The following is a 25,532-nucleotide window of genomic DNA, read 5'->3' as shown; positions in this document are numbered from 1 at the left end:
ACCCCCCAGTCAATGTCTCCATTTCATTTGCATGAGATCCTGTCACATTTGTGCAAGTCCATTACCTTTAGAAGAGTTGTGCAGATGTAGTTGATTGAACTGCAATTAAATGAACACCTTTCATGCACTGAGCCAAGTTTACTTTGTCTGCTGGTACAATACCATGAAATATATGAGTAAATATATTTCTTAGGACATTTTGACATATTTGAGTATGTTGAAGATACAAGCCAAAAATATTTTAACTTATGGCTCTTCAAGAGATAGAAAAGTTCATCTTGCACTTCTTATGGCTGTGAACCAAATAATACTTGCACTACAGCTGACCACTTGAAAAGAGAACAACCTAAATATATAGTTCACTTTTTTGTGGTTTCTCGAGCTTCTCTGGTTCTTGTAGTTATATCTTTCACAGTGTTTTTCTCTCCCTTCTTATATCAAAGATAGAAGCTGAAGCTAAGTTATAGTAATGAATAAGTGTTAATTTGACATTTGACATATTTAGTAGTCCATCTTAGAATTTGGGTAAGAAAAGAAAATCTAATCTTTAGTCACCAAGATATTTCTTGTAATAATTAAGCTTATCTTACTTCTAACGTTGCTTAGTTGTTTAATTCCACTCCAGAGCCTGGGAGTGAAGGGTAGGAGTGGAGAGGGAGACTAGGTTTGGTTGTCATTAGTACTCTTGGAAAAAAAACCAAACAGCACAATTCTTCTTGCTGACCTTCATTTGAATACATTACTTCAGCTAAGTGGTATAAGTGGAATGCTCTTCCCTGCCAAAAAGCACTTTGTTTATGTACTTTGACCCTATAGATTATTTTATGTTGTTGTTTAGATTAATTTAGTCTTGGCTGTATAAATAGTCCTTAGATCCTGGAACTTTCCTTTCACTAGCCAGCAAATTTTATAATTCTCTCTAAAAGTCTTCAATCTTTCTTGAGGTCAATAAATAAAATTTTAAGGTTCTAATATATATAGTAACTGAGAGATGAAGGAAAGTATATCAGAGAGAATCAGGTGCTCATTCCTGTCTTTGTGAATTTAGCTACATTTCCCTTCATCTTCTTTCATGTGAGTGGGAGCTGGGAAGGGTTTTGCCTGAAGCAGCTCCAGCATTACCTAGGAAGAGACCACCAGCTACATTTCAGCAGGCTTGCTTGGTTCCATGACATCTATATCTCAACTTAAATTTTGATGAAATGCTCGATATGTGCTCTGTGTCTTAACTGTTTGACTCTGTGCTTGCATCGCCTTGGTTCGTGACAATCTTTTACAAAAATTCTCCTTCAATTGGCTTAGGAGGCTTTTTATTCGTGTCTGTTTAGTTTCTTATATGGCTTAATGAGCTTCTGAACCTTTCAGTTCAGAAAGCTCTGTCTTTTAACATACTTCCTTTCCAAATATGAGTCAACAATAAGGGAAGTATATGCATTCTACAGTACTAATATGCTAATGATTATCTAGGAAAAAACCCCAAGGGCTTGGTTTTACCTGGTTTGGTATTTTTCTCTGTGAACTTTTAATCAAATTTATTCCTTTCTTTGAACTGCTTGACTATAATTCAGTTACTCAGAAGGTGCTAAATGCTTTAGAGACTACATTTCATCACAACAGTTGTTCCAGCTTTCTGATAAGTGTCATTTTTCTAACTTAAGTAAATTGCAGGTTTTTGGATAAGATCCTTGTATGGGATGGATCCTTGGACCTGGACTGAACACTCACTATGTTCACATAATCGTTTTATATAACTGCTTTTTGCGCTTACACCTTAGGATATTTTACAGTTGAGTTGCTGGTTATTAAATATCAGTACTTAATAAAATTGCTCAATTTTTTTCAGAGAATTCTTTTGGTATTAAAAGTTCAAAATTTAGAAATTTGAACTTTACTGTTATTTTGAGGGGCAGCAACTAAAGGCAGAAAGCAGATATAACAAAGATTTATATAATTTTTCTAGGTAGTCTTCCATGAATGGCAGTGATGGCATTTGGGTAAAATGGCAAAAATTTAGTACCTACAGAGTCTAAAAGTTAAAATGTTGTTAACTCTTCTGCTGTAAGTATAGTAAGTAATTTGTTGTGTGAGAAACTGTAATTCAGCTTTGCCTATGAACTGTTTTGAGTGGCTGTAAGAAATCATTGACACTGTTGGTTGAAGCAATGACTTGCTAGGGCATACTTATTAAACCATGATCCAAAGACTCTGGGATCTTTGGGAAGTGTTCCTGAATGCCGTGTCAGTACAATAAGATCCTTCAATCTTGGAATGATGTGGAAATGCAGTATGGTATCTGTGCTTTACATTATACCAATGCTAACTGGTCTGTATAACCAAAACATCATTCCTTCATCTTTCAGATGCTTTAGCTGTTGTCATAGAAGTTGCAAATCATGCCAATGACATTATGAAGCAGGGAGTAAGTATTTTGCCTTATGAAGCTGGTTGATTAAAGCTTTCTCTATTTCTCTCTCTATCTCTCTCTCTTTCTCTCTTTTTTTTTTTTTTGTTCCTTAAAAAAAATCATTAATGCAAGGGCAAGTACTTACCTTCTGCTTTTTTTCCCCTTGTAGGATAACTTTCAGAAACTCATGCAGATCCAGTACAGTTTAAATGGACACCATGAGATCGTACAGCCAGGAAGGGTAAGTGCCCCACATGGCATTCAGCAGATTGCAGTGAAAGTGAAGATGATATTCAAGCAAAGACTGATGCTGGAATATACGAAGAAGAAAATTGGTCCATTGCTTCATTATTAGGTTCTAGCAGTCAAATGCATATTGGCGCTCCGTATGTGTGGGTTTTTTTTAGATGTTTATCTGACAGAAACTTAGAATTTTTAGAATGTGATTCCTTGCCAGATCTTGCAGGAAGGTGTATGTCCTCAAGCTTAACCCTCTATTTCTCATGGTTTCATGTGCAGCATGGAAAACTAATGCAGTCATCCATGCTCACTTTTAGAGAAACAGCTAAGGATAAAAAGCTTTTCTCAGAAAGGGAGCCCTGAATCCCAAAAATTGTGCAGCACTTCTAGTATAGTAATAATCATCATCATAATAGTTATAAAAAAGTCAGCTCATTTGCATGGCTGTGCCCTAAAAAGCTAGGTTTTGCATTTCTTGTTTTGATTTACTAGGTCTTTTTGAAAGAGGGAACACTGATGAAGCTATCACGGAAGGTCATGCAGCCAAGAATGTTTTTTCTGGTAAGATGCTATATGTATGTTGCTATGTGCCTTATCCTAGTGTAATTTTTAGTGGTTAAAACATTACACTACAAACATAACTAATAACTGCAGGTAGTAGAGAAAATTACTAATTGTTGCTGTTCTATTCAGTCAGTTCTAATGTAGAGATATTATCTGTGGCATATGCCCTAATTTTAATGGAAAATCATTTCTCACTAAAGCATACTATTTTGAACAATGCTCATTTAAAATCTGAGAGCTTTCATGAGAAGACATTATCTGTGGTATTGTGGAAGGTAGCACAGTCACTCCATCCCTCTTAGCTGTACCAGACTTTAAAACCTACAACATTTCTCAGTGCTACTGCACCCTTCCCTCCTTCCTTTCCTTCCTCCCGTCTCCCTCCTCCTCTCTCCTTCCCCTTGCAGGAGCCCACGTGCATCCTGAGCAGAGCACTGGGTGGAAGTTAAGTACTGGGTTCTTTTCCTGTCTCTGCTACTGCTTTGTTTTGAAACTTCTGTGCATCTCTGAAGTTTCTGTTTCCACTTGAACCTTTTGTTTATCTCTTCTATTTAGACAGTAAAGAGCTGTTTTCCTGTAATTTATGGCATTATTGGTCCACAGTCCTGGCTGAATCCTGTCTTGTAGTTATCCTAATATGAAGAAATACTTCCCTAGGCAGTCCTGGAGCATGTATTATACCAGTAACTGAAATACTCTCAAAAATGTGGTGCTATCTCAAGCTTCACAAACCAGATATTGCTAATTTCAGTGTCTCTATCTTGGATTTTCTCTGTTTTGTTTTATGGGGCAAGGGCTTTGTTTGATTTGGGGTTTTTCACAGATTTAAATGGTACAGGCTAGCATTCATACCATTAGACCAGTGATTTTTCCATTTATCATGTTGTGAAGATTTAGTAATGATTTGAAACATTTGGTTGTTTTGCAAAGAATCACATAGGAAAAACTTAAGAGGTACTTCAGGTTTTGGTATTTGTTTATGTGTAGTAAATGAAGTTTGGATGCATGTGTTGAACAGGACAGAAAATAAAAAAATCTTAGTTACTGTTCAGTAAGTGCACTGAACAAATCCAAGTCTGGAAGAACAAGAAATAAAACCGTAGATGCACTTTAAACTGGTAACATTCACAAGGTATGGTTGAGTTTGTCCTTACAAATTGCTAATCCATTCTGCTATCTCCTAGTTTCTGGATTGCTTTGATTTGTTTGAATTTGTTTGAATTTTAAAGTAGTTTGCTGTACTATATACCTGTGTACACGAGAAACATTTTTGTCCCTTTTGACAGCCTGTTCTTTGACATCCGTGCACTGTTTATTCATGTGCCAAATGTATATTTACACAAGGAGGATATAAATAGATACCTATTGTTATCTAAATTCATACATGAAAATGTTTCTTGGATTCTAAGTGGAATAATAGGAAGTAGAGGATACTCTTCTGGACAGTTATCTCAGTGCTGTAGGTGTTCTATATTTCCAGTAAAATCCATCTGAAATTATATGTCTTTTAACAAACAAGTCATTAAAAAGCATTCTGTATTACAGTTCAATGATGCCCTGTTGTATACTACTCCAGTTCAGTCAGGGATGTATAAACTCAACAACATGCTGTCATTGGCTGGAATGAAGGTGAGTCACTTGTTAAAGTGAGCCTTTTTCCAAATCTACTTAAACTCAGGCCTTCAAATTTTAAAAAGCAACTGCGTTTACTGTTGGCGAGAGATACTAAATATGCTTATATTGTTACAGAGCAATCCTACAGCTTAACGTTTTTTGCATAATGCGTCCTGTGGGATTGCTGTCTGGGTTTCCCTAAATATTCTGTTGCCACAGGATCATCTTGGCTGCATTTCACCCAGTGTTGTCCTACTCTGCAATAGTCTGCCTACTGATTTTTTGTATTGTATTTTGTTTAGACTGCCTCACTTTTACCTTTTAACTGCTTTTTATTGCTTACACCCAGAGATAAAGCATCTTTGCCTGATAAGATCCTGGTAGATCAGTTGTCTCTGGTTTATAGATTTGCTAACTGTGAGGGAAGATACGGCTTTTCTTCCTGAGCCCTTGTGAAAAGCATCCAAGTTAAGCCTTGAGCCCCGCTAGGTGAGGATAAGGGACATGCACGCCATATAATGACTCAGTAGCTGACATGACAGGTCATGGGAACAACAAATCATTGCCTTGGGAATCATTGTCTCCAGTCCTGTCAGAAAAAATCACCAAGTCAACTTGCAGTGCAGATCTGGCACTCAGGTCCAAAGTTTTGGAAGCAGAGCTACAAAATCTCTTTTGCCAGCAGATGTCTTGCAGTGGCTGAGACTCAGTCTTGATTTTTAATCCCCCTTAAGTTGAAAATTTGGTAGCTCAGAAGGATCAACAGTGCAGCCCTTGCCCACTCTGGGGTACACCAGTGGGCTGCATCTCATCCTGCAGCAGCAGCAGTGCTTTTTTTTGTCCAGTTGCAGGAGGTGCTCGAGGCAATACGACTGGGCCTGTGTGGAAGGTGTCTGACAGCTCTTGAGCTTTATTCCCCTGTACATCTCCAGTGTTTGTATGAGGGCCAGTGAAATGAAAGGATGGGCTGCATGTAATCTTAGTGTAGCTGGGCCCTCTGGACTGGTTTATGATATCCTGTTTCTAAGTATTTTCCTTCCAGTGTTCCCTTTCTGCAATAAAAATGGAAGAGATTTTACAGGAATTAAAATTAAAGCAACGACAAAAGTAACATTTCAGTTTGAATGTCAAGTTTTCTCTCTCGGCTGAAGGTTAAGAAGCCAACCCAGGAAGCATATCAGAATGAACTGAACATTGAAAGCGTAGAGAGATCCTTCATTCTTTCAGCAAGGTAAATCTTTCAAATAAACAGTGATTTTAAAACTCTGTATTTTCAAACAGGCCACACAAGCTTTTTAGAGCTTGCTTTGTGCTTAATGTAATGAAAAGTTACTCTTGGCTAGAGTGATTGCAGAATAGAGGGAATCAGTAAATCAGAGTGAATAAAACCATTATTTGGTTCCTCTTTTTCACCTTAGCTACACCTTCAGAAATTTCCAACTAAATTGAAATACTACTCTTGCACTGCCTTTCCTTGAGAGAGTTTCAATTTACTTCATTTTAGGCTTTGCTTTTCAGTATCTTTTTGTTCTTCTAAAATTATTGATATGCTCTATGTTACCAAATTCTCTAACAGCAAAGGGACACATGGTCACTAAGCCAGTTCTGGTCACCTTCACTGAGATGCCTTTAGCAAAGGCCTGTTTTTGTGGATTGTTGTTTTTTACGGTGCTTGAGTTGAAGTTTTATGTGTTCTGACATTTGTGACAATGCTGATACCAATGAAGACAGACATGTTTTCTCTTTTATTTAGCCAAGCTGAGCAAGAGCAGACTGCTGCTTTTTGTGTGACCTTGTAAACACTGACATGAGAATGCACGAAGATAGCAGTATCTGTAGCTGAGGGCAGACCAAGGTTAACATTGTCAAAGAAGCCAAAGGAAGTAGCTCAATTGTCAGAGCAGTAGTTACTTATAACAACACACTTGAAATGGGTAATTCTGTATTTCTTCAACAAATTTAAACGTCTCTTATAGGTCTTCTGCACACTGGGGAAGAACAATGGATTTCACAGTTTAGGGTATGGTTCTGCTCCAGTGTAATATGAGCAGCTCTGTGCTGCTTAGGTGCCTTGGAGACTCGACGTCACACAGACACACGAAGGCATTCAGGGGATGACAGCAGGCAATGAGGATTTATCTCTGCTTGACTTGAAACAGTGTTTCACTTCTAATTCAGTTGTTCTAAAAAATGTAAAAGAATAATTGGAACTTCTGAAAATGTTATCATCTTAACGTACAAGCTACCTATTTTCCACAAAACAGGATAGATTAGTCTTTTTGATGAACTGATTAAGTGGTAGATTAAAAGCAACTCCTGGGAAAAGTGTGCTGGTCCATAGGGGAAAACCTCTATATATAACATGGTCATCAAATTTGGCATAGTTTGTGACTTACTTTTGTCTTAACCTTGACATTGCTGGAATTAACCTCATATTGCCAACTGAGGCTGCTACAATTTGTTGGGTTTTTTTAGTTTGTTTTTTTTTTTTTTGTTTTGTTTTGGTTTTGGTTTTGGTTTTTTTTTTGTTTTTTTGTTTTAGTGTTGTTGATGTTGCATCTTTGGAAGCTTGCTGGGAGCCATGCTTGTGCAGGAGCCCTAAGTTAGACAGCAGGGACAGAGAGAGGCTGCATTTGCATGACATGAAGGAAGTGCTGGAGGCTCCAGATGTAAATGACAGTTTTCAGATTGTTTTCTGTCTGCCACCAGAACTGGCCTGTTGTGGTGTAGGAGGGAAGTAAATGAAGAACACTACCAGCAACAGGTGCCTGCATATATTTTTCCCAAACAACTATGTTGTTCCTATTGATAAATATTCTAAATATGAAGAGAATTCACATCTTGTCAACCCAGGCTACATCTTCCTTTGCATTATGCCTCATTCTAACCTGACCTCTTGTCAGGTCCTATATGGTAAAAAAAACCCACCTTAATTTCAAAACTGTTCAAATTCATCTTGAAGACACTGGAGACAAATTTCGCTTCCATGGTTTTTTTTCAAATAATAAGCATTGTGTGGAATGTACACCAAAGAAGAGATTCTGAAATGATCTGGGGAGCAGAGACAAGGAAGTGAAAACTTAAGCTGGTGAAAATTTGCTAGTAATAAAAAACAGGCCAGTTAATAACAGAAATATAGATTAATGCCTAGACAAGAGTCTGTCATTTCAGGTTTAGTTTTACTGATTGCATCAGTATTGTGCTTTATCTAGTCTGGGCTGAGGTTTCAGTTTTCCTGGGATATCTGTAGGAATGTGAATTGTTTTTCATAGTACAGTGCAGTATTGTACTAGAAATCTCTTCATCAGAAAAACAAGTTAGTGCAGCTGCATGATACAGCACTGTACAGAAATAAAGCTTTGGTCCTGGCAGCAACAGTCTCGCCCCTGAGTAAGGCTGATGAAGAGCTACCCCAGGCAGATAGAGCTGCATCTCTTCCTATCCTACCTAAGGATGGTCAGGCAAGACTGGCTCAGTTGGGGAGATGCCCTAAGGCTCTGATCCTGGAAGAGGGACGTGCTTCCCCAGTGCCCTCCTGGGGCCACTGAGCTGTTTAGCTCCACTGAGCAGCTGCATGTGTGCCCCCAGCACATGCATTTGCCAGTAGCAGCCGTTGCTGGGGTTTTCTGTAATCCATTTGAGGCTTTCCACTGTGATGTTAAATCTTAAATTAATAAAAATAATAATGTTTAAAAAAGCCAAGAAACTCCTGCAATTTTAGTAAACAAAATCACTTTTGTAAGGATGCAACAAAGAGTGGACTTGCAGCTGGGCTGCTGTGGGGGAGGGCTGGAGTGACAGCAGAAGAAACTGCTGATTTTGCTGCAGCAAAGCATTGCATCAGTTCTGTTGCCAGTGGTACCACCTTTGCTCTTCCATTCTGAAGGATTGTAAACAATCCTAAAGGCTACCACCAGCAAACTTACCAAGCATGAGGCTCCTGGTGAAATACAAGGGTCTAAGCCTGTAGCTCATTGTGCAAGCCACTGCATATGGAGCAGTCCCCACATGATGGGATGATGGTGGTGCATAATCTCCAAAACCTGTGCCATCTTTCAAGTTAATTAAATAATACAGTTACACAAATCTAATTAAATGTAACCAGATTTTGAAAAAGCCAAGGAAGTTGATTAGAGTTCTGAATATTTCGTAGTTAATGCAGACCAGTTGCTCTTTCCAGATGAGGAAGCAAAGGTAAATAGACTGAACAAAATGCTCCACTCAGAATGTGAGATGTTGGGACAGACACTAATGCATTGCTTTGCCCTTGCATGTATCTTATTTCCTCTCCTTTTGTTCTGATTTTGTTGCTGTGCGTGCTAGATCTTTTTTCTTTTGCTTGTGCCTCACAGGCTTTCTGTGTGTTTAGCAGATTTGTCCTCTCTGATTCTGTATAGTACTCTGTTTCATCACATTCAAACCCCCCATTCAAAATATTTTCCTTAGAGGTCCAAAGATGATAAAAGCTTCCAAATTCACCTACAAAACCATTAAATAATAATTGGGATTAGACACCTTATTTGTGTAAATCATTGCTTACGTCTTCCCTCATTTTCCTTTCTAGATATTTGTGTTCAATTCCTTGGTTTAAACAAATTAATTTATTCTATACCAATTAAAAAGTGGGGAATAGAAAAAATGTTGGGAGTAGATTCTTGTTTAAAGTTTAGAAACCCTTTTTAAGCTGGCATGGCATCTTAAACAGTCTAGCACTTCCTCTGCTATAAAACTGCTTCATCCTTCCTCAAAGCCTTCTCTGTGTTGCTGGCACAAGTAGTTGTTCAGCTGTGTGACGGTAATTTAGTTGGTAAATTGATCCAGAGGAAGGGCAGGTTGATGGATGCTTTATTATGGATTTGTTTCCCAATCCAGCCCACTGCATAACTGTCTGTGTTCTGGCACAAAAGTGAAAATACGATCTAGTGGCTGAGAGAAAGGATAGTAGCTGCCCTTTGCAGCAGGAACAGCACAGATTTATGAAAATGGTGTTGTGCCCATGGACAGAGAAGGTGCTTTGGCACTGCACATAATCCAGTATAGCTGCAGGGTCCTGTTGCACCAGGTACTCCTCGTGCTCCTTGTGCCGTGCCACTTCAGCCTCATGCTTTCCTTGCACTTGGTCAGTGATTCACCACCAGCTGTGGGATAAAGAGATGGACTAAGCTTACCTATCTCTTTGAGTTAGCTCATCCAATGGAAACATTTTGGGGAAAAAAAATTATTATTTGAAAGTAGCATGACCTGGTAGGAGCAAATAGTTAGGAAAACAAGTCAGGAGAAGAGTCAATCTGGTTTTATATGACAGAAGCTTGCAGTTTCACAGGATTGTGTATAACAAACTGCACTCCAAGATAGAAGAAAGTGGGGAGAAAAAAGGCTTGCTGAAATTTCAGGTTGCCTTCAAGATGGAAGGTCCATGCCTTTGTTCTAGGAGCATCATTTAAACAAGTATTATTCAGGCTATTCAAGGGTCTGGGGAGGAGGGGGAAGCAATGACAGACAAGCCTTGAAAGAATCACAGGGATTTTGGAAGGAGGAAAGGGAAGGAGGGAATCCACATGACAGCAGACAAATATTTTTTAGTATTTGTCAACATAAATAATTAACACCATGCCAAAGGTTAAAAAATAATGCCAGTTGCAGTAGGAGTTGTAGACGTTTTATAAACTGAAATTGCAAGAGAGTTACTCCAATGAGCAATAAAGCTAGTGGAATTCTAATCAACAGTTGCTTCTTAGAATGTTAATAATAATAAAAAATTGCTTTTGTGGGTTTTTACTCCAACAGTTCTGCTACAGAAAGAGATGAGTGGTTAGAAGCTATCTCCAAGTCGATTGAAGAATATACAAAAAAGAGAATCACATTTAATCCGAGCAAAAGTCTTGAAGAGGTATATCCCACCATTATTGTTGGTTTGTTCCCTTTTTGAATATAAAGTTTCCTGACAGGTGTTTAGAGAAACAAGAGGCATTCCATGACAAATAATAAAGCAGTATGGTAAATAATTGAACAGATGGTAGAACAGAATATTTCATAGTGTTATCTACTTCATAAATTTAAAATTATTTTCTTCAAAGAAGCCCAAGTCAGCTTTCACAGTTCTCTCTGTAGCCTTGTGCATGGAAAGATGAAATGAAAAGGTTTTAAAATAAAGCAGCTATTGATCTAAGTAGGCTGGTAAAGCTTGAAATTCATTAAATTAATCTCTGTTGTCAGGCTTGCATTATAATGGTCACTGGTGACATAGTAGATAACAGTTAAGACCATGACAATTTATCAGAGAAGGCTTTCCAACACCATTAGCATTATCTTATAATCACTGATGAATATTAGTCTTATTCTCCTCACTGAATGTAATGATATTGTTCTCTCAGGCAGATGCAGAGAAACAGGAAGAAGATAGTCCTCTGGGATCAAAGGCTCCCATCTGGATCCCTGACACGAGAGCCACGATGTGCATGATCTGTACCAGTGAATTCACGCTGACATGGAGAAGGCACCACTGCAGGGCCTGCGGGAAGGTTGGGTGATTTTGTGGTTACCTTTTCAGCTGGTCAGTCAGGGTCCTTGTGTGACATTCAGGTGGAGCCTTATCACCCCAACGACTTTTCTAAGCAACCCTGTACTATGACACAATTATGTGGGTTAGAAACAACATGTTGGGTTTGGTGGTTTGGGAGCTGGGGTTTAGGTTTTTTGGACAGGTGTTATGACACACCAGTATTCGAACTTCAACATGCTACATGTTAGTTGTTTTGCATTCTGGAGTGCTATTTATGGTTATTTTGCAATTGCATAATACCCACAAATGTTAGCTGAAATGAAGACGTATCTTCCTCACTGATTTTCGTAAGATTTTTGATTTTAAGTTAGTACCAACCTTTTTTTTATATTTATATATATTTGTATTTTTATATTTACACTTATGAAAGCTATATCTAATAAACTTTCTTTTAATCCAGTGGGAATACAAAGTTAGAATACAATGCAGTTGTCTCGATGTAAAAAATCATTGAGAGCAATAGCTTTTTAGCTAGTTCAAAAAATTTATGATTGAAACAGTTCAGTTACACAGTAGGCTTGTTCTATTTTTAATGGATCATTAACACTGGCTTATTGACTACTAATTCACTGAGGCTTTTTTAAATATTTAAATTTCTATCATTTAGAGGAGGAAAGTACAGCATGTTGAGCATTAAGACACAGGAAAAAGCCAAGATCTTAAAACATTTGCACTGTAAAAGAATGCCTATTTCAGGTTTTTATGGGCTTAAAAGTGCTGAAGTGAATGTCTTTGGGTATTTGGTGATTTACAGGTGCACATAATGTACAATAATGCTTTTATTTGTTTCTATCTTGTTTCCAGATTGTCTGTCAAGCTTGTTCATCAAACAAACATGGCTTAGACTATATGAAAAACCAGCCAGCTAGAGTATGTGATCACTGCTTCAGGGAGCTACAAAAGCAAGGTAAAGAAAACCTTCACTAACTGTGTCTTACTTTTGTCGCCTTTATAACGTGGTATATGTGTGCCTCATCTTTACTGCTGGGTTCAAGTGCTTAGTTCTGCTTGTGCCTGAAACATGATGGGCACCTGAGATTCTAAGCCAAACAAGCTTCTGTGGAGCAAGTTAGGAAATGAATTTGCAATACATTGGCTCTTTCTTCCAGAAATGTGTGTCTTTACCCGGTGGTAATAACATGCAGCTTATGTTGCTTTCCTGTTGAGGTAACAAGTGTTACATTGCTTTTCATTAATCACAGGGTACATTAGAGTACTTGCAGTTTATCCTGACCTCCCAGGGGTTCATGTGTACTTTTACACTCTGTAACTCGTATGTCTGTAAACTTCATTTTTGCCAGCTAAGCTGCTGAGATGGCTCAAGTTCTGGGGCTCTGTAGAGACACAGGCCTTAATCTTTCTGAAGCTGAGTCTCTTCAGGTCTATAAACTGACCTCAAGCCACTCACAAGCCTCAGCTCATATGGAATTCAAGAATTTGGTGTGTCTGTACCTCAGTTCTGAAAGCAAGCTCCTAACCATTGCCTACTGAACACTGGAAATAAGCAATTCAAAATAAAACATCACAGCTAGAGCAGTTTTCACTGGAATGCTTTCAGAGAATGTGGTGCCTAGTGGAAAGCAATGGCTGGATAGCCTAATGGTAATAACATTTGCTTGAAGATGAGATCCAGGGTCAGTGTCCTCATCCTGAGAAAACTCTAGTACATCTCTTTGAAGAAGCTTCATATCATTCTGCAGAAACAAGTGTAAAATCGATGAAAGAACCTCCTAGTGAGGTGGGAATCCAGTCCCATCTCACAAGACTTGCTGTAAGCTAAGTCAAAATACTCGAGTATAAAGAACACAAATGAGCTGTAAAGAGACTGAAAGAGCTTTCTGGTCCCCTTCCCTCGGCAGAAGCTCCAGTGTGACACAAGCTCTCTAGGGTATCAGGAAATCTGTGGTGCCCGGGGAAATGATAAAGCTCTGGATCCCAGCACGCTGGGGGTGACATTTCTAATGGGGGTGTGGAAAGCAGCATGGATCATCCAGGAAATGACAGTGGGAGCGGTGATGGGAAGGCCACTGTCTGAACCACCTGCAGGTGTCTGCGCTGGGCACTAGAGGCTGCTGTGCTGCAGGCAATTGCAGCTGCCTGAAGCTGGGAAAAGAGCTGGGGAGCAGGTGCAGTACAGCTGGCAATCACATTGCTCTCCTGCTCTTCTCATTATCTCAGAGCCTCACCGAGTTCAGGGCCAACTCTAGAAGTAGACTTTATGAAACCACTCATTCCAAGTGCAGCTGTAAAAAAATGGTGGGTGTTGCTAAAAAAAGGAGTTTTGAAGAGGTGAAGTGTTGCATAAGTCTTCCAAGAGAGATGAATAACTACCTGTGGCAGTGAAGAAAGATAGCACGTGCTGGGAGATAGGAATATCCAGAAGTGTTTGTGTGCTGGAAGAGGAACATCCCTATTGAATAAGATTGAGAAGTTAACAGATGTAGAGAATTGAAAGAAGATAAAGTACAGAAAATTATAAAGGACAGCTGTAAAAATTTGCTGTGATTTTTAAGACTTAATTTTCACCCTCTTTATGAGCAAAGGCAGTTCAACACCGAGAAAACAGACTTTGAAAACAAACAAGACCAATTTGTTTAGTTTTAAACTTCTCGTGTTTTTTTTTAGTATGATTGTGATTTGGGAGATTCTAACTCATGGTGTTGACGATAACATTGAAAAGTTAATTCAGTGCTGAATTTAAACTTATTAGGTGTTACTATTGTAACCCTGTAATCCGAATAAAAATGCCAGCTGTTTTTAAGAAGTCCAAGAATTAATTGCCTGTGTTTAGTCATCTATGACATGAAATCAATATGTTCATCCTGTGTATTTTAGATAACCAGTGCACTCCTAAGAGTGGATCCCCAGTCAACCATAAATCTCCATCAAGTGCCTTGTCTACAGTATTACAAAGTATTCCCTCTGGAAGAAAACAGAAAAAAATTCCTGCAGCCCTCAAAGAAGTAAGTGTTTTATTGGTCAAAAGTGGTATCTCGTTGGCATTATATCATCAATATATCAAGAGTGGAGGGGGGAAAATCCTTATTTTAATTATCTTATCTAGAATCAAAGGCCCTGAGGTTTGGGCCTTAGTTTCAAATAGGCAGGAACATGAACTATGAAGCACTGTGTAAACTGCATAAACACCTGTGAGACTGTGATTCAGAGCTATAGTTAAAATTATAATTTCTTTCTTGCCTCCCCTGTTTCCCTGAATTGTGATTTATCACTGTACCAACAGTCAATGACAAGACTCCTACACCAGCTAAGCTCTTGGTTTATGATTAGGAAAAGTGGAGTAACCATACTTACTTTAGGTCTTGGGAATGGGAGGAAGTGATTTTTCAGCAGGTTTGCTGATGACACCAAGATGAGTGTTGCAGTCCACACACCAGAGGAAGGGATTCCATCCAGAGGCACCTGGATAGGCATGAGAAATGGGTCTATGTGAACCTCACAAAATTCAACAAGTCCAAGCCGAAAGTCCTGCATGTTTGGGAAATCCCAAGCACAAATACAGGCTGAGTGGAGAATGGATTGATGACAGCCCTGGGGAGAAAGAGCTGGGGCTCTTTGTGGGTGAAAAGATGGACATAAATTGGCAATTTGCACTTGCAGCCTAGAAAACCAACTGTGTCCTGGGCTGCATCCAAAGCAGCGTGGCCAGCAGGGTGAGGAAGGGGATTCTGCCCCTCTGCTCTGCTCTGGTGAAACCCCACCTGCAGTATAACTCTGGGGTCCCCAACCATGGACATGGACCTGCTGGAATGAGTCCAGAGGAGGGCTGCTAAGTTGAGGGAGGGCTGGAGCACCTCTCCTAATAGAACAGGCTGAGAGACTTGGGATTGTTCAGTCTAGAGAAAAGAAGTCTCCAGGGAGATTTTGGAGCAGCCTTCCAGTACCAGAAGAGGGGCCTACAAGAAAGCTGGAGAGGGACTTTTTACAAGGGCATGTAGTGATAGGACAAGGGGGACCCTTCATAAGCTGAAGAAGGGTAGATTTAGATTAGATACCAGGAAGAAATTCTTTACTATAAGGGTGGTGAGGAACTGGAACAGCTTCCCCAAAAAGGGGTTGTGGACTGTCCATCCCTGAAAGTGTTCAAGACCAGACTAGATGGGGCTTCGAGCCAACTCTGATTCAGTGATTTTTCTTATATAGGAATCTGTGTTCTCCAGCTGTATGTTTTCCCCAGCCTTCCAGCTCTCTCTTGTCCTGTTGTATCCAACTTAAGTTCCAACCTTCATTTACTGGAAACCTCTCTTCCAGATCAGATAGATGCTAGCAGGCAAAATAATTTTTCTTTCATCCACCTGAGTTAGTTAGCAACATTAACTTGGGATCAGGTAAGAATTCCAGTCTCTGACAGGCAGGGCTCTGGAAATCTGTTAAAAAAAAAAAAAAGCTGTGCTGTGAAATCTTACTAGGGTTTGTTGATTTTTTTTTTCCCTCTTCAGGTTTCAGCAAATACAGAAGACTCAACAATGAGTGGCTACCTACACAGATCTAAGGGCAGTAAGAAACCATGGAAACACCTGTGGTTTGTTATAAAAAATAAGGTGCTATACACATATGCTGCTAGTGAGGTAAGAGACCATATCTTAGAAACTAAATATCAGTGATAATACTGTCTTTGTAACAAGGTTGTTTATTCTTATGATCTAGGAAAAAAGCTATAAAATTAGATCACCTTACACTATTTCATCTGATTGTGATGCAGTATTTTGAAAAGGCCCAGTGAGCTTGATACCATAACACCATAATATATTAATATAGCTATGCTGTTTCTGATTCCAGATCTAGCTTTGAGTACCTCTGCACTGCACAGCATTGCTCAGTTGTAGGTATTTTCTGAATCAGTTGAGTACATGGGGGATCTGTTTGCATGCATCACAGTACTAGTGGCAAAGGCAACATTATAAAAGCATCTTGAACTATCTTGTTTCATAAGGTATTTTGAATGCTTACAAAAGGAGTAAACTAATATCTCTTTACTTGTCCTGAAACAGTTGTCTTCAGCCTGGAGTTGTTATTTGATATAAAAGAAATGCATATTATGTAATGGCCTTTGCTTTTTTGTTTAGAATGTGTAGTCCTATTGCAGTGTGGAATAATCTCTAATATATATATATATATGTGTGTGTGTGTGTATATATGGTACATATATATGATATCCCAACACGTGCTGAGGATGTATTTTATTGCATCTTAGAATGTTCTTAGAATGTTTTGTAACATATATGGATGTATTGATCTTGGGCTTCAGGTTTTTTACTGTTTGTTATAGTTTACTAGTAGCTTTCAAGAGCAAAATATCCAAAGCATCTAAGGTATTGTTAACCCTCACTTTCTTTCAAAATGTAAGGCCCAACCTATCCTGGCCATGTAAAGAATTATCCTTCTTCACTCCACACCACCCCCACTCTAGTTATTTCCTGTTTTGTGCTCAGATTTCTTCCTGGGTTGCTCCTACCAACCATTATTTTAGAACTTGGGAATTATGTCTAAATAATGTGATGTTGTTTCCACTGCAGCAGTGGCAATACTAAAAATAAAACCCAAACCAAGTAGTTATAAAAACAGCTTAAATGAGTATGTAGAAAACAATTACTTTTACATCAATTAGAAAATCATTTCAGAGCATTGTGTCTCTTCTGGCCTTTGCAAAGGAAACTTTGGCAGAGGTGAAAAAAGAGTAAAGTCTGTGACAGTCACCTTAAATTTTCTTTTGCTTTGTTCCTCTGAGATATCAACCTTACAGAGTAGCTTCAGTTTTCAGTTCACAATCACAAAATTAACTCTCTCCTATTTTCTTAAAGTGAGGAATATCCGTCCTTAGTTTTCATCTTGGTGAGCCATTGTAGGAGAAATTATTTAGAGAGTCTAAAGGAAGGTGCAGTGTTGCCTTGGCCACTTAAGCTACTTATATTTGTTCCAAGTGATAGAGAGATCAATGGTAAAGAAATCACCTATTAGTGGTATGAAGACCTGAGACAGTAAAACAGATTACTCAGCCTTACATGACTCTCTTCCAATATCAAGAAATGCTGCTGTCACAGGACACTTTTGTTTCATTGTAGAGGCAATTACCAAAGTCTTCACCTGATGTGTCAGTGTTCATGTAAATTTGGGGGAGTTAGGTATTTTTTTTTTTCTTCTGTTCATAAGCATTGCAGAACCTTGCTTGCAATGCCTTCCACTGTTTTGGAACTTGCACAGGATAAAAATACTTCTTTTTTTTTCTTTCCAAGAATGCTGTGTATTGTATTCATTAATAAAAAGACAAGAGTATTATAAAAAAGGTAACTGAGGTAAATGAGGAAGGGTCTTTCCTAGTCGACTGTTAGTGAACACTCAGCAGCTTGTTTTCCCCTGTCCTGTTTATTTCCAGAAAAAGAAAGCGAGATAAGTTTAGCCATTTAAAGATTTGAATCTTGACTTCAGTGCTTGAGAACACAGGTTGCCTCTGTAGCTCCTCCTTTTAGCATACTCAGTGCAGTTAATAGCATCCCACTTCACTTCTGAGCTTGCTGGAGAGAGCACTGGGCCTGATGGGCCTCTGGTCTGCTGCCAGGTGGTGGCTGATCTGTTGATACAAGAAGTCCATGCCAGGCAGAATGATGGGACCATGCAGTGAAAGCCAAGGTAGATGCTATCAGGGAAATGAAAAGAGGATCAGCAATATTGAAGTCTGTGAGGTTTTATCTCCTGTCCCGTGACTCATGCCTGGAGAATACAAAAAGCGGCATTCTGTGCGTGTATGTTTATAACAATTTGTTGTATTGTCTGCTGCAGTGGTATGGTGTATGAAGTCTAAATGCATGCCTTAGTATGTCTTACAAACTCTAATTTTGTATTTTTTTCTTTTTTTCCCCTGTTACATAGGATGTGGCAGCATTAGAGAGCCAGCCGTTACTCGGATTCACAGTTAGTGAAGTAAAAGGTGAAAACTCAGAGTCTAGAGTGTTCCATTTACTGCACAAAAACACTTTATTTTACATATTCAAGGCAGATGATCCTCATTCAGCTCAAAAGTAAGAAACTATTTGAATTCATTTCTGTTACATATTTATAGAAAATTCAGAAGTGGTGAATGTTAATATTCACACATTAAGGATACGTATAAAAGAGCCATATATCATAAGTAAATTAAAGTTTTAAATTACTTAAACACAAGGTTCTGGTTTCATTAGGGCTTCTGAAATGAAGGAAGCAGACTCTCTTCTGCAAAAGACTGAGTGTAGAATGAGAAAGTCAAAGATAAAACAAGAAATCTTTCTTTTTCCTCACCCATTCCTCTCACCCTGGTCTACTCAAGTGAAAATTGAATGTTACGTTTGGATAAATCCAGAAAATGTTTTTAAGAATTAACTGATATGCTCCTTTTTCAATTTCACCTGTTCATATTAGTTACTCAATAGCATGGCAGTCAAAACTAAAGCAAACACTAAAACTTGAGGGCCAAGGTTTGAAGTGTGTGAGCTGATGCCCATGAGCACCTCGGCATGCACTCAGACCAAAAGCTTGCATTCAAAGAGCATTCACACAAGCTGTTTCATTTCAAGTCCTGTCTGAACTTGGAGTCATATTTATCAAGCTATGTATTGTTTTGGTTTCATGTAAAATAATCTGGAAGCTTGGTCATTAATCAGTAGAAAACATTAATCAAATTATTCATAAAGTAAACTAGAAATGAGCACAGAAGGAATACATTTATGCTATCTTTCTTACATGCCCATCTTATCTGACTGGTTTCATTGCAGTTTCCCCAAATGAATTTTACATTATTAAATAGATTTGATGCATTTACAAGTCCATTATTAGTACTTAAACATTCAAATGGATGCAGGTTTAGTTTTCTGCAAATAGGAACATTCTAAAAACAAATACAACAGGAAATTTTGAACAGTTGAGAACGTGCTTAATGACACTTCTCTACAGAAGAAAATCTGGAAGTCTTTATTTGATTTTTGGGAGTATTTTGTGCAGATGTGAATAAATGTTTCTTTGTTAATTAAGATACTATCCTGTTGTTTCCCCTGTGTCCTCATTTGTACTATATAAAACAAACTAAAAAAAAAACCCAGGCATTCAATAGGTTTATTTTTCTACTCAGACAATGGCTTTTCTCATCAGAAGAGAACTTGAAATTTGGACATAGTGTATTTTACTGAGGTTAGGAATAACATTAAGTACTTTGTATTTCAAGCTTTCTCCAAGTATTTAATATCCTTAGGAGATTTTATGCTGAACCTTCAGAATAAATGCTGCTTTTACAGCCCTAAAAGGAAAAACAAAAATATGCTGTTGGCCTGTTTGCATCAGTGGACACTATTTTTTCCTGATAGGAACAAAGAAATATCTGATATATTTGTCTAAGTGCAGTAATAAATTTTAACAGATGGTTACTTTTCAATGTGGTTTTAAATTCCAGTGCTATGTTCAATGCTTAAGCTGTTTATATTTGTTTTGGGTTTTTTTTGCATTTGTATTCTACTTTAGTTGTTTTTAATTTATACACAGCAAAATACTAAAAATCTTACAAAAAAGTAAGGTTTGAGCTGTGTGTGCAGACATGTGTGAGCACTAATACATGATTAATATGTTCATGCCAAAAGCTTGAATTCAAAGAACATGCACACAGTTACAAAATTAAATGCTCAGGGCAAGGAAGAGTCAGCATCTGTGACTAATGTTTAGACACCCTGTGAATACCAAGACAGTTTGAATTTCCATTATAAAGATAATTACAGTCTTTTTTTCATTCAGTTCTTCCAAGATTTCCACTCAGGAAGAAATGCTCATTATGTGGGCCTCTTGCCTTTACATACACACAGTTCAGCTCTCACTCAGAAAACAGAATTATTTGTTCTGTACCATTGGAGTGCTTTAGGAACATTAATTTTTGCATCCTTGAGAAGCTGAGGATGTTTGTTACCCTCCTAACCAAGTAGGAAAAGAAACCACAGCTGTGGGGAGTAAAAGTATCTGAATATTACCTTTGAATTTCCAGTTTGAGAAAACTTGGATCAGCTGTTTGGGACTTCCCCCTGTGCCCTCTTTGCCCTTTCCTGCCTTTCCATGTGCCACGAGACCTCCTCCCTCAGCCCCACTAGTCCTTGGCTTTTACCTGTTGCGGAAGCAGAGAGCATGGGTTATGCAGATGGCTGCCTCAGGTACAGCAGTGTCCTGATTCCTCCCAAATCATGTTTGCAGTGAAAAAGAGAAGCGAGTATTGGGGGTTTTTAAAGGTATGCAGAACCTTGGCATAGCCTACTTTTTGAGCATTTGATTTCCCAGCTTCACCGGTTCTTCATGCATGTAACTTCAGTATGGGAGAGGTACAGAAAAAAGCTTCTTTCAGATGGCCTTGTACCAGGCAGCTTTGTTTGTTTGGATTCATTGGATAGATATTGGTATTTGCACTCACAGACCAACTGGTATTGGAAGTATGATGTTACTTCTTGTGTGAATCTGTAGCTAGTGACAGCACTGAGATTTATTCTTTTATCAGCTACTTCCTAACTGTGTTTAATTTTCTGACAGGTGGATAGAAGCTTTTCAAGAAGGCACTGTATTATAGCAGTGTCAGCATTGTGTCTGCAAGTTTAAAGGAAAATATCTAAGGATGGTCAGAAAATAGACTACAGCAACTGTTCAAAGAAACAGAATCCTGCCATCGCAACCTATACAAAATTGTATATTTGTCAGGATTAGGAGTTGTTGCATTTTTAGTGTAAAATAATATTTTTCTAAAGAATTGTATGTATTTCTGTGTTGATACAAAATGTGTTATTTATTAAATTCCACTGTTTACTTAAATGGGCAGAATTATTTGTGCATTGAAGTCCAAAGTGTCCTCAGAATGGCAGATTGTTGGTCAACAGATTCATAAACTTTATACTTTATTAAAAAAACCCCACAAAACAGATGCGTTGCAGTTGCACATTTCCGTGATTTGTGTATAGGTTCTTGAGTTGCTGATGTTCGCTTTGCAATTTAGCAAGATAGGAATTTCACAGATTTGGGATCTTTGTTGATTATGTAAGCTCCTTTATGAGAACTTGTCTGATATTGATGCTCCTTTCCTTGAATGGCAGTTGAAATCTTGCTTACCAGTACATTAAAAGAGTACAACAAATTCTCTGTTAGAAAAACAAAATATGGTTCAATTATTAAGAAACAGAAAAGGGAAAAATATTTTAAAAAACAGTTTGCAATTACAGGGATAAAGCACTAGAGCTGTTACAGTACTACAGATGCCAAAGAGACCAAATGAGTTATCTTCCAGCAATTGCAGGATTAATAATCTTTTTATGTTTCCAGTAATAATTCAAAGCAGAGTAAAAATACATTTTTGATAATCAAAGATGAGATATCCTATTTGTTTCAAAACTTCATGTCAAATGAGTTCTGTACACAATATGAAACACTGTATTGTATAAACTGTTGTTCAAAGAACAGTAAACAAATATGTGCACCCTCCTCTCTGAAAATTTAAAAACTATTGTATATTTAAATATTATGTTCAAACTGGAATTGCCATACCGAGACAACAGAGCTTTTTTAGTGCAGAAGGCATTGAAAATGCATGCCATTCTTTGAAATACCTTTTGTTTACAATGTGATTTGTTCTGTTTGACACTTTAAAACAGAATTCAGCTTTAGGTGTTTGGGGTTTGGGGTTTTTTTCTTAAAGAGAATCATCAGTATACCTCATTAGGAAATACTTACTGATGGTTCTGGTGCATTTATTCTATTTAACTTTTAAAAAATGTTAACACTGTAATAGCATAAGTGGAACTAGAGCTATGAAACCCACATGAAAGGAAGCCATTTTTATGTCAAATGCAATGCATATGGAGTCAGTTCATTTTACTGTATGAAACACTTGTTATAGTCCCCTGAATCAGGCTAGTTGTGGTAACAAAATTAAGAGCAATTAACTTTTAATTAATAGCTTGGATTCCACATTAATATCTATTCTGTGGCCTCACAGCAGAAAGAGATGGTAGAATAGTTAATATTCATCACAAAAAGGCCAAGAATGAAAATGCAAACCAAAATTCTCTTATTCCCTCAATATACCTCAAGGTCAGGTCCAAGATACTAACAGAGCTCTGAAGAAGCTTAATTTCCAAGAGCTTCTCTAAAATTAGTAGTGAACTTGGAAGTTGAATTCTTAATATTAACTATATAAGAAATTTAATTGACTTCCAGCATTTCAGTAGAGTATCTTATGAATCAGGGACTTAAGGCTGTAGATCTGACTTCCCTCAGGACCACTAGAGGTTTGACCAGATAGTGTTCGAAATGCAGTAGGAGTCTGATCAAAGCCTTTATTCTCTTTTATTGTAATACAAATGTGCTAAATGAATACTTTTCTCTTGTTATATTCAAAGGGCTTTTACTTATTTTTCAAAAACAACTGCTGACTCAAGCTAAGTGAATTATTACCATGTCTCTTCAGGGTGATTTTTGACATGATTTTTAGTGTATCCAAAACAAAACTGTTATCAATATAACATAGAGGTGATGTGTCTCTTCCAGTTTATAGTATCAAAGGAAAGAGCTTCTTCATATTTTCATAGGGACTGCACACCAATGAAGATGACAAGTCATGAAGCAGCAAATGAATCAGAAATTTGGCTAGAAGCAAGCTAATTTAATTTCAGTTTATGCTTTGATATTTTCCCAGCTGCAAAACAGAGCCATAAAAGTCAAAACACACTGAGTAAGGTGCCCAAGTTCTGCTTCATGTGGTGTCAAACTACCTCTAGAGGATTTGGTGCAGAGGAAGAAAATAGTTTAAAGTGTTCTGTGGAACAAAGGACTTCTTCCAGAAGTGGTTGATCAATCAAAAAAATTATGACATAAATAGATTGGAACAGAGCCTTATAAACAGTAGTATGCATACTGCAGTCACATTCTATGTGAAATAAATTGTCTTTGTAAACATGTTGGAATATTCCTTTTTCTCACTCCTGCATTAGTGCTTTGTGTCATATGAAGAACCCACAACACAAGCATTTTCATGACATTTTCAGATGGTTGCTTTTCAAGCTTGCCCTGTTTCTCCAGTTCACCTCCCAATTTGATTCATTGCCATCAAAAGTAAAATATTCACATCTTGATTTGGCTAAACACTAAAACAAGATCAGAAGTTTTTAGACACCTGCTACCTCTTCTTATAAAAATCTATAGTTTGTGGTCAATTTAAGATTGGTTAGTAGAGTATGAGACAAACATTAGCATTGAATATTAGTTCCAACATTTTTATTCATAGATAAATTAAAGCTTCTAGGATCTTGAATTTTCTTTAACTTAAAACTGTGTGCCCAAAGGACTTAAAACAATCTGAGCAGCTGTGGAACACATTTTACTAAATATTTTGTGCATGGAAATTAAATTACTCAACTATGTTTATTACATCATAATGTAAAGAGATGTCTGGAAAGACAAATTCAGTGGATTTGTTTGCTGTAACTGCTGTCCCCTATTTACCATCCAAATAGTCTTTTATTTGGAGCAATCCTAAATCATACTGTCTAAATGGAAGAATAGAATTTTTATTTTGTAACTGAAAACAGTTTAAAGTTGTAAATATTCCTGTGGATATTCATCATTTTTGTATAAATAAATTCACATTATTTGAGTCTGCGTCTTTTAATATTTTCAGGTTTTATGTATTATGTAATTTGTGTGCTCAACGATTTTCAAACAGCAGAATTTGTTGCCATTACCTGCACATCAGTCTTACTTTAAAAATCACTCCAAAGAATTAAGGGGGTTAAGTCTATGTGAAGGTCAAATGAAGAGTAATAATTAATTTATTAATAAATCCTTTTGCAAAATGTAGTTCTGCTGTATCAGTCAAAGTATGCCTGAATCACAGCTTCTGTTGGCCTTGGGTCCTGCACGTGCATCAGAACAACCCCAGCAGATTTGGGGCAGGCACAGTGTCTGGAAAAGGACCTGGGGGTGCTGGTCAACAGCAGCTAAAATTGAGCCAGCTGTGCCAAGAAGGCCAATGCCATCCTGGCCTGGATCAGCAATAGTGCGGCCAGCAGGACTAGGGCAGTGATTGTCCCCATGTACTCGGCACTGCTGAGGCCGTGCCTCAAATGCCACATTCAGTTCTGGGCCCCTCACTGCAAGAAGGACTCTGAGGTGCTGGAGGATGTCCAGGGAAGGGCAGTGGAGCTGGGGAAGGGCCTGGAGCACAAGTGATGCTCTGATGAGGAGCGGCTGAGGGTGTTTAGTCTGGAGAAAAGGAGGCTGGGGAGACCTTACTGATCTCTTCAAGCACCTGAAAGGAGGTTGCAGCCACGTGCTCAGCTTCTCTCAAATAACAAGGAACAGGCCAAGAGGAAATGGCTCCAGGTTGCAAAAGGGGAGGTTTAGATTAAATACTAGGAGAAACGCTTCATCTGAAGGGTTGCCAAACACTGGCAGTGACTGCCCTGGAAAGTGGAGGACTCACCATCCCTGGGGGTATTTAAAAGATATGCAAATGTGGCACTTTGGGACATGGTTTAAGTGGTGGACTTAGCAGTTGCTGGGCTAAAACTTGGACTCAATGATTATCTTAGAGGTCTTTTCCAACCTGAATGATTCTTTAATACTGTAAGTATTTTAGCAGGGCATGTAAAGGAGAGATTTTTTTCTGTCAGGATAGTTATGCTGCCTCCTTATATAGGTTTGAAAGCAGTTTTTTGAAAACTTGCAGTAATAGCAAAAAAGGTTTTGCTTCTCTGTGTGTTTTTGATAGGGATGTATCTCTCAATCCTGGCTGACACAGCTACAGAGGCATGCCTTCATATACAGATCAAATATGAATTGGGTCAATTGCTAAAAAAAAAACAAAGTACGTTTTACAGGTTACAGTGACATTTCTGCTGTACTGAGAATATCAGAATACTTGGCTCAAATAAGATTTGGTGCAAATTACTTGGCATTTGTTAAATTAAACTGTGCTAAGCTCCATCATTTAGAAAGTGGATGTGCAGCTCAAGCTAGTTTGGGAAGTGACAAGTACTATAAATTGAGACTGCTGCAACATTTGACACTTAAAGGAATTGCTTAGCAAGTTAATTTTTCTGCCTTAAAAATTCTTCACTGAGTTCATTTGCATTTGGTGTTTGGGAA

General features: G+C 38.0%; 1 protein-coding gene across 1 annotated transcript in view; it reads left to right on the top strand.

Moving 5' to 3' along the window:
• FGD6 (FYVE, RhoGEF and PH domain containing 6) overlaps window positions 1-24,039 on the top strand; it is a 72,462-nt gene extending 48,423 nt beyond the window's left edge. The window contains exons 10-21 of the mRNA XM_053943394.1: window positions 2,361-2,419; window positions 2,574-2,645; window positions 3,137-3,205; window positions 4,754-4,837; window positions 5,974-6,053; window positions 10,610-10,712; window positions 11,197-11,343; window positions 12,189-12,291; window positions 14,220-14,347; window positions 15,842-15,970; window positions 18,270-18,418; window positions 20,931-24,039. Of these exons, the coding sequence (XP_053799369.1) occupies window positions 2,361-2,419; window positions 2,574-2,645; window positions 3,137-3,205; window positions 4,754-4,837; window positions 5,974-6,053; window positions 10,610-10,712; window positions 11,197-11,343; window positions 12,189-12,291; window positions 14,220-14,347; window positions 15,842-15,970; window positions 18,270-18,418; window positions 20,931-20,967 (1,160 nt within the window). The 3' untranslated portion in view covers window positions 20,968-24,039. The remainder of the gene's footprint in view (window positions 1-2,360; window positions 2,420-2,573; window positions 2,646-3,136; window positions 3,206-4,753; window positions 4,838-5,973; window positions 6,054-10,609; window positions 10,713-11,196; window positions 11,344-12,188; window positions 12,292-14,219; window positions 14,348-15,841; window positions 15,971-18,269; window positions 18,419-20,930) is intronic.
• Window positions 24,040-25,532: the final 1,493 nt, after the last annotated feature.

Source organism: Vidua chalybeata, chromosome 5 (assembly GCF_026979565.1).
Source record: "Vidua chalybeata isolate OUT-0048 chromosome 5, bVidCha1 merged haplotype, whole genome shotgun sequence".
Lineage (NCBI taxonomy): Eukaryota > Metazoa > Chordata > Aves > Passeriformes > Viduidae > Vidua > Vidua chalybeata.
This window is presented reverse-complemented; position numbering and strand designations above follow the sequence as displayed.